Source organism: Pelodiscus sinensis, chromosome 13 (genome assembly GCF_049634645.1).
Source record: "Pelodiscus sinensis isolate JC-2024 chromosome 13, ASM4963464v1, whole genome shotgun sequence".
Lineage (NCBI taxonomy): Eukaryota > Metazoa > Chordata > Testudines > Trionychidae > Pelodiscus > Pelodiscus sinensis.
In genome coordinates, this window is record NC_134723.1 from 847,380 (window position 1) to 865,918 (window position 18,539).

At 59.8% G+C, this 18,539-nt stretch overlaps 1 protein-coding gene across 8 annotated transcripts in view; it reads right to left on the reverse strand.

Moving 5' to 3' along the window:
- Positions 1-18,539, reverse strand: part of F8 (coagulation factor VIII) — an 87,073-nt gene that overhangs the window by 45,547 nt on the left and 22,987 nt on the right. For 7 of the 8 annotated variants that reach the window (XM_075941247.1, XM_075941246.1, XM_075941250.1 and 4 more), the window contains 7 exons: positions 18,358-18,482; positions 15,743-15,865; positions 14,767-14,979; positions 9,711-9,782; positions 8,911-9,006; positions 7,484-7,705; positions 475-742 (listed from right to left, as the gene is read on the reverse strand). In XM_075941247.1, coding sequence (XP_075797362.1) covers positions 475-742; positions 7,484-7,705; positions 8,911-9,006; positions 9,711-9,782; positions 14,767-14,979; positions 15,743-15,865; positions 18,358-18,482 — 1,119 coding nt within the window. The remainder of the gene's footprint in view (positions 1-474; positions 743-7,483; positions 7,706-8,910; positions 9,007-9,710; positions 9,783-14,766; positions 14,980-15,742; positions 15,866-18,357; positions 18,483-18,539) is intronic. The other variant, XM_075941252.1, reaches the window with a different exon arrangement.

Here is an 18,539-nt window from a genome sequence, read left to right on the forward strand (position 1 = left end):
AGAAGGGTGAGGACCCCAGCACCCTTCAGAACGCTGCCTGTGCGGAAAGGCCCGTGCCCCCTGCTGCAGCAGGTCAAACAGCTCCCTTTCTCCCACCACCTGTGGCATTCCCAGCCTCTTGCTCCGGTCCGGCACGTGCTGCTCATCCCACCTGCACCCTGGGGTAGTCTGGAAAGTACTGTCAAGTACACACACACGCACACACACGCACACACCTGGTTCCACCAGGTGCCTGGCATCGGCCAGCAGCAAGGCAGGGGGCTTACAGCTCTCCCTCCCTGAGGCCAGGTGGGCACACCCCAGAGGACTGGGCGGGAGGAGGAAGAAGGAAGGGTTTGGCTGAGGTTCCGCGGTGGTGTGAAGAAGAGAAAGAAAACTCGGGGGCGGGGGCGGGGGCGGAGGCGGGAAGGAAGCAGCTGGCCACGCCTGTATCCAAGACGGGCCCATGCCCTGGCTGCACTCACATGCTCTCACCTGTCCAGAGAAGTGGGCAGGATGGGGGCGTAGTCCCAAACCACCTCCTCGGCTGCAATGTAGTGGGTCCAGGTCACGGACTCCTGCTTGGCGAAAGAGCGCAGGCCAATGGAGTGGGGAGAGTCGCTCTCGTCAAACAGGATCACTGTGCTCTCTGCATCGTAGCCCTCGTCATAACCGTCTTCCTCGGGCACGTCTTCGGCCAGCCGCATCTTCATCTTGAGCTCTTCCGGGCAGACCGCCACACTGACGTAGGCTTCCATGCCAGCTGGATTCAAGGGCCAGGAGAGCGTCAGTGCCGGTCGGTCGGTCTGTCTGTCAGCTCTGGATAATGCTTCACTAGGATCCCCGTTTCCCTGCCTCTGCATGAGATGGACCTGGGCTGTCTAGCCACACTCAGTCTCTCTTGGAGGGGCAGATGAGGAGGGGGCTAGGAGAGGAATTAGGTAGGTGGGGAGGGGAGGGCAGGGATGTATATGGACGTATGTAGAGAGGACGTAAGACAAGTGCACAGCCAACAGGCTCTGGTGCAGCCGGACAGGAGAGGCAGGTACGGCCCCACCTCTGCAAAGACACAATTCGATAGACTGACAATCGTTTACGGGGCTCTAACACACTCGACATTGAGGCCTGGTTAGCTCCCAGGCCATTGCTGCAGCCTTCTTGCTCCTCGAAATAACACAGAAAACAAACCCGGGCCCCCGAAGTCTGCCCCAGACAGAGCTGACAACACTCTGAGTGGGCCTCTGGTGCCCGTACTGCATGGGACCGAGACCCCGGCTGCTCAGAGAGCTCCGAAGGGAAAGGAACTCAGCCCTGCTTGAAGCCTGCAGCCCGATTTGCTTTCGACATGCCTGTCTCCTGACTCTCACGCCGCTCATCCCTGTGGGACCACATCTGAGCCCCCGGGCCTAGGGCTGCCAGGTGTCCACTGTTCCACCGGCGCACCCGATCCAAGAGGGGCCCTGCGGCTGCAGCCAGCACCTGCAACCCGGCCGCAGCTAGGGCTGCCAGGTGTCCACTGTTCCACCGGCGCACCCGATCCAAGAGGGGCCCTGCGGCTGCAGCCAGCACCTGCAACCCGGCCGCAGCTAGGGCTGCCAGGTGTCCACTGTTCCACCGGCGCACCCGATCCAGGAGGGGCCCTGCGGCTGCAGCCAGCACCTGCGACCCGGCCGCAGCTAGGGCTGCCAGGTGTCCACTGTTCCACCGGCGCACCCGATCCAGGAGGGGCCCTGCGGCTGCAGCCAGCACCTGCGACCGGGCCACAGCTAGGGCTGCCAGATGATTTCAACAAACCCCAGACACGCCTGACATGACATCACAAGCTACGTGACGTCCGACTGAGAAAATACCGGCCCTTTCCACTTGCTCATGGCTATCTCCTCAATGCGTTTCCCGGACAGAAGCTCAAACACCGGACTGTCCGCTTCCAAACCGGCCCCTGGCAGCCCCAGCCGCTACCAGTCCGTTGGGCGGGGCTACAAACGCCACACAGCGCCCAGACCCGGCCACAGGGTCCTCTTGTGCCAAGCCACAGGGATGGCCAGGCGGGCTCCTCAGCATCCCACGCGCCGGCTCGCCGCTCCAGCGGGTCGGGAACTGCAGCTGGAAACGCCACACAGAGCCGCCTGGTCCCCTACCTGCAGGCCACGGGACCTGCCACTGCGTCGGGGATGTCCCTGAGGGGAGCACACCCACAACTCCACCCCACCCCTGCCCCAGCCTGGAGCCCCTCCCACGCCCCACCCCCTGCCCCAGCCTGGAACCCCCTCCTACATCCCACCACCTGCCCCAGCCTGGAGCCCCTCCCACGCCCCACCCCCTGCCCCAGCCTGGAGCCCCCTCCCACGCCCCACCCCCTGCCCCAGCCTGGAGCCCCTCCCACGCCCCACCCCCTGCCCCAGCCTGGAGCCCCCTCCCACGCCCCACCCCCTGCCCCAGCCTGGAGCCCCTCCCACGCCCCACCCCCTGCCCCAGCCTGGAGCCCCCTCCCACGCCCCACCCCCTGCCCCAGCCTGGAGCCCCCTCCTACATCCCACCCCCTGCCCCAGCCTGGAGCCCCCTCCTACATCCAAATGCCCTCACAAAGCCTGCATCCCGCACCCCTCCCACCCCCGGCGTTCCCACCTGCACCCAAATGCCCTTGCAAAGCCTGGACCTGAGGATTAAGAGTGTGGGAGGGGTATGGACTCTGGGAGCTGGAGTGTGGGAGGGGGTATGGGCTCTGGGCCGGGGGGGGGGGGTAGGAGTGTGGGAGGGGGTATGGGCTCTGGGCCAAGGGGGGGGTAGGAGTGTGGGAGGGGTATGGGCTCTGGGCCGGGGGGGTAGGAGTGTGGAAGGGGTATGGGCTCTGGGCCGGGGGGGGTAGGAGTGTGGGAGGGGTATGGGCTCTGGGCCGGGGGGGTAGGAGTGTGGGAGGGAGTATGGGCTCTGGGCCGAGGGGTAGGAGTGTGGGAGGGGTATGGGCTCTGGGCCGGGGGGGTAGGAGTGTGGGAGGGGTATGGGCTCTGGGCCGGGGGGTAGGAGTGTGGGAGGGGTATGGGCTGTGGGCCGGGGGGTAGGAGTGTGGGAGGGGTCTGGGCTGTGGGCCAGGGGGGGGGGATAGGAGTGTGGGAGGGGTATGGGCTCTGGGCCAAGGGGGGGGGTAGGAGTGTGGGAGGGGTATGGGCTCTGGGCCAAGGGGGGGTTGGAGTGTGGGAGGGGTATGGGCGCTGGGCCGGGGGGGTAGGAGTGTGGGAGGGGTATGGGCTCTGGGCCGGGGGGTAGGAGTGTGGGAGGGGTATGGGCTCCGGGCCGGGGGGGTAGGAGTGTGGGAGGGAGTATGGGCTCTGGGCCGAGGGGTAGGAGTGTGGGAGGGGGTATGGGCTCTGGGCCAAGGGGGGGGTAGGAGTGTGGGAGGGGTATGGGCTCTGGGCCAAGGGGGGGGTAGGAGTGTGGGAGGGGTATGGGCTCTGGGCCGGGGGGGTAGGAGTGTGGGAGGGTATGGGCTCTGGGCCGGGGGATAGGAGTGTGGGAGGGGTATGGGCTCTGGGCCGGGGGGGTAGGAGTGTGGGAGGGAGTATGGGCTCTGGGCCGAGGGGTAGGAGTGTGGGAGGGGTATGGGCTCTGGGCCGGGGGGGTAGGAGTGTGGGAGGGGTATGGGCTCTGGGCCGGGGGGTAGGAGTGTGGGAGGGGTATGGGCTCTGGGCTGGGGGGGTAGGAGTGTGGGAGGGGGTATGGGCTCTGGGCCGAGGGGTAGGAGTGTGGGAGGGGTATGGGCTCTGGGCCGGGGGGGTAGGAGTGTGGGAGGGGTATGGGCTCTGGGCCGGGGGGGTAGCAGTGTAGGAGGGGTATGGGCTCTGGGCCGGGGGGGTAGGAGTGTGGGAGGGGTATGGGCTGTGGGCCGGGGGGTAGGAGTGTGGGAAGGGGTATGGGCTCTGGGCCGGGGGGTAGGAGTGTGGGAGGGGTATGGGCTCTGGGCCGGGGGGGTAGGAGTGTGGGAGGGGTATGGGCTCTGGGCCGGGGGGGTAGGAGTGTGGGAGGGGTATGGGCTCTGGGCCGGGGGGTAGGAGTGTGGGAGGGGTATGGGCTCTGGGCCGGGGGGGTAGGAGTGTGGGAGGGGTATGGGCTGTGGGCCGGGGGGTAGGAGTGTGGGAAGGGGTATGGGCTCTGGGCCGGGGGGTAGGAGTGTGGGAGGGGTACGGGCTCTGGGCCGGGGGGGTAGGAGTGTGGGAGGGGTATGGGCTCTGGGCCGGGGGGGTAGGAGTGTGGGAGGGGTATGGGCTCTGGGCCGGGGGGTAGGAGTGTGGGAGGGGTATGGGCTCTGGGCCGGGGGGGTAGGAGTGTGGGAGGGGTATGGGCTCTGGGCTAAGGGGGGGTTGGAGTGTGGGAGGGGTATGGGCTCTGGGCCGGTGGGTAGGAGTGTGGGAGGGGTATGGGCTCTGGGCCGGGGGGGTAGGAGTGTGGGAGGGGTATGGGCTCTGGGCCGGGGGGGTAGGAGTGTGGGAGAGGGTATGGGCTCTGGGCCGGGGGGGTAGGAGTGTGGGAGGGGGTATGGGCTCTGGGCCGGGGGGGTAGGAGTGTGGGAGGGGTATGGGTTCTGGGCCGGAGGGGTAGGAGTGTGGGAGGGGTATGGGCTCTGGGCCGGGGGGGTAGGAGTGTGGGAGGGGTATGGGCTCTGGGCCGGGGGGTAGGAGTGTGGGAGGGGTATGGGCTCTGGGCCGGGGGGGTAGGAGTGTGGGAGGGGTATGGGCTCTGGGCCGGGGGGGTAGGAGTGTGGGAGGGGGTATGGGGTCTGGGCCAAGGGGGGGGTAGGAGTGTGGGAGGGGTATGGGCTCTGGGCCGGGGGGGTAGGAGTGTGGGAGGGGTATGGGCTCTGGGCCGGGGGGGTAGGAGTGTGGGAGGGGTATGGGCTCTGGGCCGGGGGGGTAGGAGTGTGGGAGGGGGTATGGGCTCTGGGCCGGGGGGTAGGAGTGTGGGAGGGGGTATGGGCTCTGGGCCAAGGGGGGGGTAGGAGTGTGGGAGGGGTATGGGCTCTGGGCCGGGGGGGGTAGGAGTGTGGGAGGGGGTATGGGCTCTGGGCCGGGGGGTAGGAGTGTGGGAGGGGGTATCGGCTCTGGACCAAGGGGGGGGTAGGAGTGTGGGAGGGGTATGGGCTCTGGGCCGGGGGGGTAGGAGTGTGGGAGGGGGTATGGGCTCTGGGCCAAGGGGGGGGTAGGAGTGTGGGAGGGGTATGGGCTCTGGGCCGGGGGGGGTAGGAGTGTGGGAGGGGTATGGGCTGTGGGCCGAGGGGTAGGAGTGTGGGAGGGGGTATGGGCTCTGGGCCGGGGGGTAGGAGTGTGGGAGGGGGTATGGGCTCTGGGCCAAGGGGGGGGTAGGAGTGTGGGAGGGGTATGGGCTCTGGGCCGGGGGGGTAGGAGTGTGGGAGGGGTATGGGCTCTGGGCCGGGGGGGTAGGAGTGTGGGAGGGGGTATGGGCTCTGGGCCAAGGGGGGGGTAGGAGTGTGGGAAGGGTATGGGCTCTGGGCCGGGGGGGGTAGGAGTGTGGGAGGGGTATGGGCTGTGGGCCGAGGGGTAGGAGTGTGGGAGGGGGTATGGGCTCTGGGCCGGGGGGTAGGAGTGTGGGAGGGGGTATGGGCTCTGGGCCAAGGGGGGGGTAGGAGTGTGGGAGGGGTATGGGCTCTGGGCCGGGGGGGTAGGAGTGTGGGAGGGGTATGGGCTCTGGGCCGGGGGGGTAGGAGTGTGGGAGGGGTATGGGCTCTGGGCCAAGGGGGGGGGTAGGAGTGTGGGAGGGGTATGGGCTCTGGGCCAAGGGGGGGGTAGGAGTGTGGGAGGGGTATGGGCTCTGGGCCGGGGGGTAGGAGTGTGGGAGGGGTATGGGCTCTGGGCCGGGGGGAGGGTAGGAGTGTGGGAGGGGTATGGGCTCTGGGCCGGGGGGTAGGAGTGTGGGAGGGGGTATGGGCTCTGGGCCAAGGGGGGGGTAGGAGTGTGGGAGGGGTATGGGCTCTGGGCCGGGGGGTAGGAGTGTGGGAGGGGTATGGGCTCTGGGCCAAGGGGGGGGTAGGAGTGTGCGAGGGGGTATGGGCTCTGGGCCGGGAGGGTAGGAGTGTGGGAGGGGTATGGGCTCTGGGCCGGGGGGGGTAGGAGTGTGGGAGGGGGTATGGGCTCTGGGCCGAGGGGTAGGAGTGTGGGAGGGGGTATGGGCTCTGGGCCGGGAGGGTAGGAGTGTGGGAGGGGTATGGGCTCTGGGCCGGGGGGGTAGGAGTGTGGGAGGGGGTATGGGCTCTGGGCCGGGAGGGTAGGAGTGTGGGAGGGGTATGGGCTCTGGGCCGGGGAGGTAGGAGTGTGGGAGGGGTATGGGCTCTGGGCCAAGGGAGGGTAGGAGTGTGGGAGGGGTATGGGCTCTGGGCCAAGGGGGGGGGTAGGAGTGTGGGAGGGGTACGGGCTGTGGGCCGGGGGGGTAGGAGTGTGGGAGGGGTACGGGCTGTGGGCCGGGGGGGGTAGGAGTATGGGAGGGGTATGGGCTCTGGGCCGGGGGGTAGGAGTGTGGGAGGGGTATGGGCTCTGGGCCGGGGGGGTTGGAGTGTGGGAGGGGTATGGGCTCTGGGCCGGGGGGGTAGGAGTGTGGGAGGGGTATGGGCTCTGGGCCAAGGGGTGGGTAGGAGTGTGGGAGGGGTATGGGCTCTGGGCCGGGGGGGTAGGAGTGTGGGAGGGGTATGGGCTCTGGGCCGGGGGGGTAGGAGTGTGGGAGGGGTATGGGCTCTGGGCCGGGGGGGTAGGAGTGTGGGAGGGGTATGGGCTCTGGGCCGGGGGGGGGGGGTAGGAGTGTGGGAGGGGTATGGGCTCTGGGCCGGGGGGTAGGAGTGTGGGAGGGGTATGGGCTCTGGGCCGGGGGGATAGGAGTGTGGGAGGGGTATGGGCTCTGGGCCGGGGGGGGGGGTAGGAGTGTGGGAGGGGTATGGGCTCTGGGCCGGGGGGGTAGGAGTGTGGGAGGGGTATGGGCTCTGGGCCGGGGAGGTAGGAGTGTGGGAGGGGTATGGGCTCTGGGCCGGGGGGGTAGGAGTGTGGGAGGGGTATGGGCTGTGGGCCGGGGGTGTTGCAGTTCCCAGCCAATGGGAGCCGTGGAGCCAGCACACGGGGTACGGGCAGTTCACGGAGCCCGCTGGCTGCCCCGTTGCCACTTCTGGGGGCCGTCGAGCCAGGCAGACACCTGGCAACCCTCGTGAAGCCTCCTCCCGCTGCCACCCCCCTCCAGGGCCTGCGCCCCCCTCACTGTGCTGGACAGGTGGTGCCCGGGAGGGGGAGGCGCAGAGGAGCTGCTCCTGGGGGTCTGAGCACCCACTCTGTGGTGTCCACGGGTGCTGCGGGCTGGCGCAGCCCTGGAGTCGGGCTCGAGAAGGTGCAAGTTCCGTAGCCCCAGCCCCACTTTCCGCTGCTCGGGGAGCCAATTGCACCAGCCTTAGCCCCTTGCAGCTCACCGGGGGCGGGTGGGAGCTGCGGGTCCAGCTGGCAGCGGGCGGGGGCGTTACCTTGCTGGTGGGCCGGGATCTGACAGAACAGTCGGAACCTGCCGCTGGCGCTGGGCATGCTCTGAGCCGCCAGGAAGGTCGCTGGGGAGATCTCCAAGGCCGCCAGCCGGTGGCTCCGCACCAGGAAGCTGTGTCCCTCAAAGAAAATGGAGTGCACTTCCGGGGCCGTGCCCAGCCCGATGACGTGCCAGTGGACCACTCGGTTCTGGCACAGCTGGAGATCTGCCAGGAAGGGAAGGGAAGGGAAAGGCACCAATGAGACCCACGCAGCCCTTGCCTCCAGTCCAGCCAGACCCACGGCCAGCCCCCGACAGCCGCTGAGCTCTAGGGACCCAGGCGCTTAGCACCTCCCAGAGCTGGCCCTGTGGGGTAAGGACTGAGCAACAGAGGGACTGATCCTCCAGCCAATGGGGGCTTTGCCGCTGACTAATGGGAGATGGGGCAGGCCCAGAGTAGGGACTTTATGTTCTGGGTCATAATAATTGGGGGGGGGGGACTCTGCACCTGGAAACACTTGCAGTAAGTACGTACATACACACACACACCAGCTGTGTTTCACACACTCACACTACAGCTGTTTCACACACAGACACACACACTACAGCTGTGTCTCACACACTCGCACTACAGCTGTTTCACCACAGACACACACACTACAGCTGTGTTTCACACACACTACAGCTGTTTCACACACAGACACACACACTACAGCTGTCTCACACACTCGCACTACAGCTGTTTCACCACAGACACACACACTACAGCTGTCACACACACTCGCACTACAGCTGTTTCACCACAGACACACACACTACAGCTGTGTTTCACACACACTACAGCTGTTTCACACACAGACACACACACTACAGCTGTCACACACTCACACTACAGCTGTTTCACACAGACACACACACTACAGCTGTGTCTCACACACTCGCACTACAGCTGTTTCACCACAGACACACACACTACAGCTGTGTTTCACACACACTACAGCTGTTTCACACACATACCAAACCCACCCACCCACTCACCACAGCTGCGTTTCACTTTCACCCCCACACCAGCACCCCAGCTGTGTTTCTGCTCCATCCCTAGTGGTCAGTGCTGGATTGTCCAGCGCCCCTGCCATATTTCCTCAGTGCTCCCTCACTGCAGAGCCAGTGCCCCCAATGCTCAACCCGCCCCCCCCCCCAGTCCTTAGTTTGGTACGGAAAAGCCCAGGCCCGTCTGCTCCGCTCTGTGCAGACGTCTGGTGGGAGACGGCCCGTCGCAGCCTGACTAAGCCAGACAGAGGGTGGGAAAAGGCTGCAGCGCAGTCCAGCCGACCACCCCCTCAGGGACCATTTCTGCTTCCAGTCTGACGCGCCCTCCTAGGCGGCCCCTAGCCCTCGGTGCCAGTCCCCGCAGTCTCCAGCGGGCAGTACCGGGCAGAGAGCCGTTGAGGTAGCCGTTGATAGTGTGCAGCTGTGCCACGGGCCGCGGGGTCCCCGGGTGGCCGGGCTCGGGGTACCAGCTCTTCCCTGCAAAGGGAGATGAAGTTCAGTGGGGAGAGTTAGCCAAATGCAAATCCTGCTGCTAGATCGGCAGGAGCTCAGGCCTCCGTGTCTGCCGCCGACAGCCCGGGAGCGGGCGGCAGTGGGCTCGGTCCCCCTGGACTGGGGGTGCCAGGCCATGTGCAGGCTGAGGCTGTGAAGGCTAGTCGACTAGCTGATAAGAAAGCTCGCCAGAGAGCTTCGGGGGAGCCGAGCCAGTCTGAGCAGGGTAAACTTACAAAACATCCAGTGGCCCGGTAGCACTTTCTAGACTAACACAGCACGTAGCTGGGCTCGGGAGCTTTCGTGGGCACCGCCCACTGCCTCAGGTCAGGTCATCTGTCCTCAGGTCAGGTCATCTGAGGAAGTGGACGGTGCCCACGAAAGCTCATGAGCCCAGCTACGTGCTGTGTTAGTCTAGAAAGTGCTACCGGGCCACTGGTTGTTTTTTTCTGTAACAGACTAGCTCGGCTCCCCTGGAGATCAGGAAAAGAGACTCTGTTCTCCAGGGCAGTCCACCCAGCCCCTTCGGCTAGCCCGAAAGGCAAACATCGCATCCACTTGGGCAGGAAACTCGAGGCTCCGAGGCGCGTCCAGCCATGCTGGCTTTGTCTGTAATATTCCAGAGGTGGCACCAAGCCTCCCAGCCAGCAGCACCTGACAGCCCCCGCTGCCCAATACCCTGCACTCACCTTCATCAAACACTGAGAAGAGCAGCACGAACTCCTGCAATGTGCCCCGGGTTCCATCTTTGGCCAGGGCTCCTACAAGCGACAGGGGAGAGGGAGAGAGGATGCCTCTGGTAAAGAAACAGCAAGGGCGGAGTTGTGTCTCATCTTTTGTTCAGCCTTTCAGAGGTAGCAAGGCTGTCGGCAGGGCCGTGTGGGTTTGTGCTGTCAGGGCTGACCTCCAGGGGCGTGTCCAGGAGGAAGCCTGATTCTTGCCTGCCACCACTGCTCACGGTCTTTCTTCCATGCATGGAGTGACAAGGGAGTCCCCTTATCTCAAGAAGCAGTTAAGTATATAAGAACATAAGCACGGCCAGACTGGATCAAACCAAAGGGCCACCTAGCCCAGGGTCCTGTCTGCCGACAGTGGCCAGTCCAGGTCCCCCAGGGTACGTCTACACTACAGCGCTAGTTCGAACTAACTTAGTTCGAATTAGTTAATTCGAACTAAGCTAGTTCGAACTAACGCATCTAGAACTAAAAACTAGTTCGAACTAGCGTTTTGCTAGTTCGAACTAGTAAGTCCACATTGAGTGGACTCTGAACAGGGCTTAAGGATGGCCGGAAGCAGTGCCGGCAGGGCATAAAAGGAGGACTTAGAGCGTGGAGATACTGTCTCAGGCTAGCCGAGGGCTGCGCTTAAAGGGTCCCGACCCCCACCCCGGACACACAGTTCTAAGGGGTGCCCCGCTTGCAAAGAAGTTCTGGCTTGGAGTGCCCTGAGTGCCCACACTGGGCACATCACACCACTCGGCCATCAGCCCGGCTGCACTTGCCGCAGGCTGCCATCTGGGGAGAGGGAGTAATTGGGGGGCTGCAGGAGAGCTTCCACCCCCAGAAGCCCGCAGAGCCAGCCCAGTCCTCCCCATCGGGGGCTCGTGCCCCATTCCTCCCTCACCTCCTTCCACTTACCCTTCCCTAGCCCCCCTTCTTATTGATGTACAAAATAAAGATAACGTTTCTTCCAACATTGACTCTGTCTTTATTGAAAAAAACTGGGGGAGACTGGGAAAAGGAGGTGGGAGAGGGGAAGAGAAAGGCTGGGAGAGGGGAGGGCAACTAACATGATCAGGGGTTGGGAACAGGTCCCAGATGAAGAGAGGCTACAGAGACTGGGACTGTTCAGCTTAGAAAAGAGGAGACGGAGGGGGGACAGGATAGAGGTCTCTAAAAGCAGGGGTTGGGTGGAGAGGGTGCATTCAGAAAAGTTCTTCATGAGTTCCCATAAAGAAGGACTAGAGGACACTAAAGGAAAGGAATGGGTAGCAGGCTTCAAACTAGTAAGAGAAAGTTGTTCTTCTTCCCAAAGCAAATAGTTAACCTGTGGAACTCCTTGCTGCAGGAGGCTGTGAAGGCTAGAACTAGAACAGAGTTTAAAGGGAAGTGAGATCAAGTGATGGAGGTTGGGTCCATGGAGTCCTATTAGCCAGAGGGTAGGAGTGGTGTCCCTGCCCAAAGTTTGTGGAAGGCTGGAGAGGGATGGCACGAGACAAATGGCTTGGTCATTGTCTTCGGTCCATCCCCTCCAGGGTCCCTAGGGTTGGCCGCTGTTGGCAGAGAGGCTACTGGGCTAGATGGACCTTTGGTCTGACCCAGGACGGCCATTGTAAGCTCAGGGCTCAGGGTCGGGGGTCTCAGTGGACCCCCTTGATTTTCATGCACACCTGCTCCTGGGTGGCCAGGCTGGCAGCTCTCCTGCCCTAGCCGGCCACTTTCCTGTGCCTAGTGCGGAGATCGTGGACGAGGTCCACGATGTCCGCACTAGCCCAGGAAGGTGCCCGCCTCTTGCGGTCCAGGGCAAGCTCCCGGGAGCCGCCAGCCTGGTCCCGGCAAGAGGGGGTGGGCTGGGAGGCATCGGGTGGGTGGCTCTGTGCCGTGCCAGGTGCAGGGTCTGCTAGCTGGGTGCTGGCAGGCTTGCACCTGGCACGGGCACCGTAGCCAGCCCGTGCCCCTTTAAGGGGTCCGGGGCCGGGAGGGGGGCATAGAGTTTTCCTGGTTGTGCCCAGAGTGGCCACCAGGGAAACCTGGGGAGGGCTAGCCTCCCACTAGTTCGAACTAAAGGGCTACACAGCCCTTAGTTCGAACTAGCTAGTTCGAACTAGGCGTTAGTCCTCGTAAAATGAGGTTTTCCTAGTTCGAACTAAGCGCTCCGCTAGTTCGATTCAAATTCGAACTAGCGGAGCGCTAGTGTAGCGCATAGGAAAGTTAGTTCGAACTAACGTCCGTTAGTTCGAACTAACTTTCTAGTGTAGACATACCCCCAGAGGGAATGAAAAGAACAGGGAACCGTCAAGTGAGCCGCCCTCTGTCACCCATTCCCAGCTTCTGACAAACAGAGGTTAGGGACACCGTCCCCACCCATTTTGACCACTAGCCATTGATGGTAGGGTCGCCAGGTGTCCGGTTTTGAACCGGATAGTCCGGTATTTCAGCTTTCTGTTCAGGAAACAAATTGAGAAAATAGAAATGTCCGGTATTTTCTAAATAAGATGTAACGTAGATTGTGATGTAATGTCAAGTGTGTCTGGTATTTTTGTTGAAACCATCTGGCAACCCTATTTGATGTACCTAACCTCCATGAATTTATCTACTTCTTTTTTTAAACTTGCTATATTCTTGTCCTTCACAACGTCCTCTGGCAAGGAGTTCCACAGATTTATTGTGTGTTGTGTGAAGAAATACCTCCTTTTGTTTGTTTTTAACTTGCTACCTATTAATTTAATGTGGTGGTTCCAAGTTCTTATGTTAAGAGAAGGAATAAATAGCACTTCCTTATTACTTCTCTAGACCAGTGGTTCCAAACTGTGGTCCACGGATCTGTGATGGTCCACGATGGTTCTGCAGGGGGTCCACGGAAAGTTTAGGAAGGGAAAGGAAAAGAAAAGGAAGGATTGGGCCCACTGCGCGACTGGGACTTTCCATCAGACGGGTCTTGCCCGGAGCTCACCACTGATGACCGGCTGCATGCACGCTGCCTCCTGCCCTCGAGATGGGATCTTGACACCCCAAAAGGCACATCCCTCCCACCACCAGCTGTGCTGCCATTTATGCTCCAGCCCTCTCCCCCATCCCAGGTCTGCAGTGGGCCCGATCCTCCTTTTCTTTTCCTTTTCTTTTTTTTTCCTTCCTCAGGGCTCGGTGCCTGGCCCAGGGCGGAGTGCCGGGGCAGGAGCTGCCTTTGGCCATGAAAGCCCCTTCACTGTATCCTCTGTGGCTTGACAGGGGACGGAGGGGGCAGGAGCTGAGGAAGCAACACGGGACAAGGGATGTGCTGGCTGCTGCTTCCTGCCGCTCCCCTGGGGGGGGTAACATTTTAACAGATTGAAAAGGGGTCCATATGCTCGAAAAGGTTGGGAACCGCTGCTCTAGATTAGTCACAATTATATAAACCTCCAGCGTATCCCTCCTTGGTTGTCTCTTTTCCAAACTGAACAGTCCCAGTTGTATTCATAGTTCCCCATATGGGACCCGTTCCAAACCCCCATCATTTCTGTTGCCCTTTTCTGAACCTTTTCCAATGTCCAGGTGTCTTTCTGAGATGAGGCGCCCACGTCTGCATGCCGTGTTCGAGATGCAGGCGTCCCATGGATTTGCACAGAAGCAATAAGATCTTCTCTGTCTCATTCTCCATGGGTACATCTACACTAGCCCCCTAGATCGATCTAGGGAGGTTAATGAAGGCGACCGGAATTACAAATGAAGCCCGGGATTTAAATATCCCGTGCTTGATTTGCATGTTCCCAGCTGGTCACCATTTTAGAAATTGACTAGCCCGAAGTAACTGCCCGTGTCTACATGTGGCAGTGAAACGGGATTCCGAATTAAAGCCCCTAAGTCGAATTAGCTGGTAAACCTCATCGCTGGAGGAATACCAGCTAATTCGAGTTAGGGCTTTATTTCGGAATCCCATGTCACTGCTGCGTGTAGACACGGGCAGTTACTTCGGGCTAGTCAATTTCTAAAAATGGCGACCGGCCAGGAACATGCAAATCAAGCGCAGGATATTTAAATCCCGGGCTTCATTTGCAATTCCAGTCGCCTTCATTAGCCTCCCAAGATGGATCTAGGGGGCTAGTGTAGACGTACCCGATCCCTTTCTTAAAGATTCCCCCATTCGGTTTGCGTTTGTGGCTGCCGCTGCACACGGAGTGGCTGTTTCAGAGACCTCTCCACAGTGACTCCCAGAGCTCCCTGGCGTGGTGAGGATTTAGCCCCCATCATTTGATACGTCTCGCTGGGGTCGTGTTTTCCAATGTGCAGCACTTGGCGCTTGTCCACATCACATTTCATTTGCCACTTAGTTGTCCGGCACCCAGTTCTGAGAGATCTTTTTGCCTCAGAGGCTCTCTGGAGCAGGCACTGATGGGATGGATCAAAGTGTCCTTGTGCCCTGCAGGGTTGTACTTAATCACCTGAAACGGCCCATCCCTACATCTGTGCTCTGCTGCCATCGCTTTTTGCTCCTTTGAGCTTCAGGTACTGCTGGGAGCCAAGTTGTAGCCCATCTCCATCCGGGCAAAAGGACCGTGCCTAGAACAGGCAAGAGTATCCTGCATTTGGCTCGGCACTGTACACCCTCCATTGTCTATGCATGATTTGTAAACCCCAGCTGGCGCAGCCCCATCTGCTTTGGGTCTTACGAGGCCCATGTACCCGCGGAAAAGCACTGAGACTGATCACGGCACAGGTGAAAGGTCTCACACCCTGACATTGTTGCCTCGGCAACTGGTTTGGAATCTCTGGGAAATACTAGAAATTGGTTGGGGGAAAGACACGGCCAAGTTATTTCCAGCTCGAAAGGGTGTTCGCTTTCTGGCCTGGGAATGGGCGAGGCACCCTCTGGACAACGTGCCACCCAGAACACGTGTCACCCTCCAAGAGAGGTGGTTCCTCCCACGGGTCCTGCTGCTGATTCCTGCTCAGGGAAAGGAAGATTCATTGTCTTTTCAGTCAGATCCAATAATAAGCAGTTGGTTAGAGGAACCCACCCCCTCACTCTTCCAATTCCCCGTACCCTCACCTGGCCTGCAGACAAGCAGGGCTCCAATCAAGCCAGAGTTGATGTCCTTCACGCTGTCAGTGTAAGAGAAGTAGGAGTAGGTCAGACATGAGGAGTCAAACTCTGTTGGTCCTTGGTCCTGTAGGATTTCCCAGACATACGTGTGGGTCTTATCAGGATCCACCGAGTCATCTTCTTTCTCTGCCTGGCTGGTCTCATCGTGATACCCTGCCCCTAAAGCCAAAAGAGCAGCCTGCTCATCACTGCTACAAAGCTGCCCTGGGTTTCATTATCATCTTCCTTAAAACCTGGCTGGGCAGCACCGACCCAGCTCATCTCTCCTCCGGGCCGTTCTCCAGATGCAGCTGCCTACCAAGGAGACCGCTGTCTGATGGGCAGTTTTAGTGCTACCAGGGCATCAGCACTCACTAGCCACGTAATAATTGGGGAAGTTATCTTTGTAATGGGTAAGATAATTAGCATCTTTGTTAAGGCCCAGTCGTAAAGTGTCAAATTTATCTTCCCCATTACAAAGATAGCTTCCCCAATTATCACCTCTAATATCATTAGCTCACAGAAATTAACCTCTCCCCTTCATCCCCCCTCTGTTCTGAAATTTGATTTGTCCTTTTCATATGTGTTCACTTTTTTTTTATTATATCACTTTGGTATATATGGGTGTGCCAATTTTCTTCCACTATTTGATCTGAGGAAGTGGGTCTGGCCCACGAAAGCTCATCACCTAATAAACCATCTTGTTAGTCTTTAAAGTGCTACATAGTCCTGTCTTTTGTTTCTAGGGGGAGTTAGTGGTTCTTTGGTTTGAAAGCAGCCATGAGAATGAGGTTTGCGATGGGAAAAGCTGGCAAAGAGGTTGCTCTTTCATTTAGCTCTGAACACAGCCCGGTATTCTCAGCTCCCTGCTCCCACTGCTAGCCCTCTGTGAACAAGCACTGTGTGAGCTGACAAGGAGCCAGAGGGAAGGGGGCAGACTTACCCTCTGATGCTTTCCAGTAGGTCACACCCACAGCATGGAGGCTGAAAGGGCGGGAAGCCAGATTCTTAAAGGTGACAACCACAGTGTCATAGACTTCGGCTCGGATGGTGGGGCCCAGGAGACCTGAAAGAATGAGAGCACGGCTGGGCAAGTGAGAGCTAGAGAGAGACGCAAGGGAAGTAGCTGGCATCCCGCAGGGGCCCATAGGGGCCCAGGAGCGTATGGCGCTTGACAGCCGGGGCAGCTTTGTGGGCACGGTTGCAATCCCCAGCTACAGGCATCACCCTGGGACGCCTAGGAACATAGGGCTGGAGGCGGGACCCCCTGAACCATCATGTCCAGGCCTCGCTATCTCAGGCAACTGTCAGAATCTGACCATGGAGGCCTCAGGGAGTAGTGCAGGCTCTCCAGGCAGAAGGGAACAGGGTTGTGGGGGGGGCCCCAGGCAGCCCCTCCTGCAGCCGCCTGTTCTGTACAGTGTTTGGGTGGACCGGGGGCGTGGGTGGGGCTGGCAGCCTGTGCTACACAGGGGCTGGTCCCTTCTGACCCTGGGCTCTCTGATTCTACTGCAGCAGCATAGCAAGGGGAGCTGACAGGATCGCTGGGCCCCTGGCCAAGGTGGGGGTCCGGCTCTGTGCTCCCAGATGGGGTGGGGCCTCAGGCACTCTGCCCGCCCCCCCGCTGGCCCAGAGAGCCAGCCAGAGCGCGCTGCGGATGGCTCTGGGGAGCAACTCGAAGGGGCCTGGGCTCCAGCTGCCGCCACTGCTGCCAGGAGCCCCGGGCCCTTTAGAATCACTGGACCCCAGGGCAATTGCTCCCTTCCTCCCCCTGCGTCGGCGCTGCCAAGCCGTCCCGCCTGGACTCACGGGTCTGTGCCGCCGTGGCACAAGCAGCAGGCGAGTTACTCTGCAGGTTCTGTGCCCGCCAGGCGACCCGGCCCAAAGCATCCCGGGTTACAAAGACAGTGTGATGGGGGAGGCCACGTGCAGCCTTCCAGGCCAGAGACTGGGGGACTGAAACACCACGTGCGAGGGGACCGGAGGGGCTAGGGCTTAGAGGCAGGGTAACGCTTCGGAGCCAAGTCCCACAGGCACTCGGTCTGTCTCCCCTGCAGACGGACCCAAGGCCAACGCTGCAGCAGCAGCGGCTACTTGCCTGAGACAAGGGAGGCCTGCACAGCCGCACTGCTGCAGCATCGCTGCCACTGGGGTCAGAGCTCAGACCAAAACTAGCGTGGCCAGGCCAACTCGGGCGGCCGCCGCACCTCTGGCTGCCGTATGCACAGACCTTAGCCTCCTGCATGCTACACTGCATCCTGCAGGGGCCTCTGACTCCAAAGACACATCGAAGTTTTTGGAAGATTTTAACCCAGGATAGTAGCCCCCAACTCCAAAAGAAACAAGATCCTACTTGTCTTCTGGAGCTAGAAATACGATCTGAAAACATATCAATGCTGAGGGGTTTTCTTTAAAGAAAAAACACTTCTTAAAGTAGCAATATCAGCACGGCTACAAAGGGACTGGAACTGAGCAATGTGCTTGAAGAGACTTCAATTTCCTGAGCACGTTTAATAACCTCAGAGGCTACATGTCACTGACAGCAACCTATGTTGGATCAAAAAGACCCCAAAAGGCCCCTGCAAGGCGGGTGACCAAAACAGCGACAGGAATCTTAAGGGTTACAGGAACTGTTTCCTTTTGAGCCACTGAAAGTTGTGGCTGTTCAGAAATGTTACTGTGCAGGGATAAGGCAGCGAACATGCTGACGTGGACCAAGGAACAGTGAGTTGAGAAGATGCTGCTACTGCATCTCCCTCTGGGACTGAGTCTGTGCTTTTCAGATGGGAGCTTGATTCCCTGGGCAATTCTTTCCCAACGCCTCACCATGCTACACTTGCAGGTGCCCCGCACGAGCTAATGCTGCAGTGCACTGCAAGTCGTTCCCATGCGTCGCATTTTACTGGTGGGTACTGATCACTGTGATCTGGGATCATTTGGCAGGAAAGGTGAACTATCTATCTTCACCCTTGTAGTACACAATAGAGCATATCCCCAGTTAAAACTGTATGGCTACGTCTACACTGGCAAGATTTTCTGAAAATGCTTTTAACGGAAAAGTTTTCCGTTAAAAGCATTTTCAGAAAAGCAGGTCTAGATTGGCAGGATGCTTTTCCACAAAAGCACTTTTTGCAGAAAAGCGTCCATGGCCAATCTAGACACGGTTTTCCACAAAAAAGCCCCGATCGCCATTTTCGCAATCGGGGCTTTTTTGCAGAAAACGCTACTATGCTGTCTACACTGGCCCTTTTGCGCAAAAGTCTTTCGGAAAAAGACTTTTGCCCAAATGGGAGCAGCATAGTATTTCTGGAAAAGCACTGACAATCTTACATGAGAGCGTCAGTGCTTTTGCGGAAATTCAAGCGGCCAGTGTAGACAGCTGGCAAGTTTTTCCGCAAAATCATCTGATTTTGCAGAAAAACTTGCCAGTCTAGACACAGCCTATCTGTCTAGGTTCCTCTACCTTCTCCTCACCATTCTGTCTAGCATAAATAAAGACCATCAGATGTATATAAAACTATAGCTCATTAGACTAGCGATAACAGTCATTCACATTACCCATCCAGGCTGGTTTGGGCTTGATTTGCGTGAACGAGGAATCAGTATATTCCACAAACACTGCCTTCTTGTATCGCGTGGAAATGCTGGCCATAGATGGCTTTTGGCTTCGCATCTCTGGGGCTCTGCATTAAAGAAGAAAGAAGCTCGCACTAGTTGTACAGATCCAGCTATAAACTGTT